General features: G+C 47.5%; 1 protein-coding gene across 1 annotated transcript in view; it reads left to right on the forward strand.

Moving 5' to 3' along the window:
• Window positions 1-1,474: 1,474 nt before the first annotated feature.
• Window positions 1,475-2,352, forward strand: part of CAMKMT (calmodulin-lysine N-methyltransferase) — a 221,356-nt gene continuing 220,478 nt past the window's right edge. Inside the window, exon 1 of the mRNA XM_010576536.1 lies at window positions 1,475-1,576. Coding sequence (XP_010574838.1) covers window positions 1,475-1,576 — 102 coding nt within the window. The remainder of the gene's footprint in view (window positions 1,577-2,352) is intronic.

The raw sequence follows: 2,352 nt of genomic DNA on the forward strand, positions 1-2,352 counted from the left end.
CGGGCGGGGGGGGATGGCGGGCGCAGCTTGAGGGGCGCCCGTCGCTGCTGACCGCCGGTCCTGTCCCCTGGCGCGGCGGCGCCTTGGGCCGGAGCGGTTCGTGTTCCCACCCGCCCCTCCGCGTTGGCCTACCGCGGCCCCGGGGGCGGCGGGCGGTCGCGGGCCCGTGTGGCCGGTAGCTCGCAGCGCCTGAGGGTCCGTGCGCTGCCCTGGGCGGGGGTGCCGGCGCTGGAGGCGTGTGGAAAGCCGAGCTGCGGAGAGCTCCCCGCACCCCCGAGAGGATAGCGAGGAATAAGTATGCTGGGGCTTGCAAAGGGGCTTGCAGTCCTTCTCCCGGAAAAAATAGTAATAATAAGAATACATACATATATGTATAAAAATATGTACATCTATATATATACACACACGCACATGCATATATACACACACACGGCTCTTGGAGGTGCACCTTCAATAGATCCCCAGAGCAGTCTGTGGTCTTATAAGCAGCATTAACAGGAGGAGGGCCAGCATCCCCTTGGCACCCTGCAGCTGAGAGCGCTAGCTTGGGATTTTCAGGCTGTGGTTCTGTCAGTGCTGCTGGAGTTGGTTATTGTAGCTGCTTTCCAATTCCTGACGTTTGACACCCTCCACACTGCCTTTCATGGGGAGCCGGAGTGAGACGTCTTTACCAGCAGCTGCTGGCGAGCTGTGGGGCCGTGCCTGGAGGGGGGTGAGGCGGCAGAAGCAGCAAGCAGTTACACCTGGGCTGCAGGTGAACAGCAGCTTGTCAGCTCCAGCCTTCCGTAGTTTTTTGGACCCTTTAGGAGCAGTGCAAGGTTGGAAAGGATTCCTCTGCAGATGAGCATATGCATGAAGGCTTAAAAACTTGAATCAGTTTCAGTAGTTGTTATTGTTATGGGATGTGACATTTATAGCCCTAAAATAAATGTTTAGTTTTGTGCAAATGGAAGCCTGGAGCTGCCCATTGCGGACTCTCCCCGAGAAGGCAGAGTGGTGGCAGTGGGTCCAATGGCGGCATCTGGGCTGAACAGGGCACCTGGCTGCAGTCGGATAACAGCGTGGGAGGCATGGGGAGGTTAATTGTGTGTGGTTTTGGTTTGCAAATTCCCCAGTCCTGTTCAACAGGACAAACTTCTGTTTTATTGTACACTAAAGCAGGAAATGCTAAAGTCACTGGTAGGAATATCAGGTTTGTCTTTGCAGGTTTCTGTTCTAGCAGACATCTAAGCTGCACTCTGCGGCTACACTAACATTTCTTTTCAACATACTGCCTTTGGCATATCCCTGTCTCTTAAAATCATAAGGAATTTTTCATAACAATTGAATGGGGGTGCAGGGGGTGCGTGCAGGTATTTGGGGAGAAGGCTTCTGTTTCTTCCTCAAACTACAGGTAATCTGTGACCTTTTCCTCTGCAGATTCCCTGGGTTTTTCCATGTTCTTTAACTTTTCTGTTGATTTTTATATGGTACGATGAGCGAGGATCAATTTAATCTTACTGGTACATCTGAAGTAAAAATCAGTTCTGCACTCTTTGCTACAGTGATGCTTGGATCTATCCATGGATTGGGAGAGGTATCAACCTTCCTTTATATCCATCTTTAAAGGAGCTCTGTCAAAGTGTTTCTTACAGTGGTTTTAAAAATGCTTTTCATACTGCTTATAATAACGCCTTACATGAAATCAGTTCTGTGGTGTGTTTATATATTGAATTAGCTTTCATTCAATGCATACACAAATTTATTTGCTATAGTAAGGATGCTTGAGTGTGTGCTCGCTGATTTAATTAAGAAAAAAGCCCTTTTATCAGGTATCCTATGAAGCTAGCATAAAGAACCAGGGGTTTGCATAATTACCTATGTGTTCTTTATCAATAAAATGTTTTATGTATGTACTGAGTTTGAAGTTTGTGAGTATTTTTCAACTTAGCTTGTCAGAATCAAGGAAAATATTTTTTTGCTTAAAAAAAGAAATGCTAAAGGAAGTTACATATGTACTGTGCATTTATAAGGGACTGGAGTAAATTTTCTAATGCTGTGTTTTGAGCTCTACCAGTCTATGCAACTGATGGCGTTACCCAGTCTGTAGTGTTTAGTAGGGAAGTTAGAGGTATAGGCCTAAACTAAGTTGCTTCCTATACGTACACTTGCTCCCTATAGAAAGTTCAATGAAAACTTTTATATTTATCCTGCCTGTTACCTTCCTCTTGCTCTTCTGCTCACAGAAGCCTTACTCACCTGCTAATGTACTTTAGCTTCCAGAACTGAAAAAAAAGAGCTAAACTGAGGACAGGGCAGTGGCTTTCCCCCCCCCCCCCCCCCCCCCCCCCACCGGCAAGAGCACATAACTCA

This window comes from Haliaeetus leucocephalus, unplaced genomic scaffold, assembly GCF_000737465.1.
Source record: "Haliaeetus leucocephalus isolate CR32 unplaced genomic scaffold, Haliaeetus_leucocephalus-4.0 Scaffold526, whole genome shotgun sequence".
Lineage (NCBI taxonomy): Eukaryota > Metazoa > Chordata > Aves > Accipitriformes > Accipitridae > Haliaeetus > Haliaeetus leucocephalus.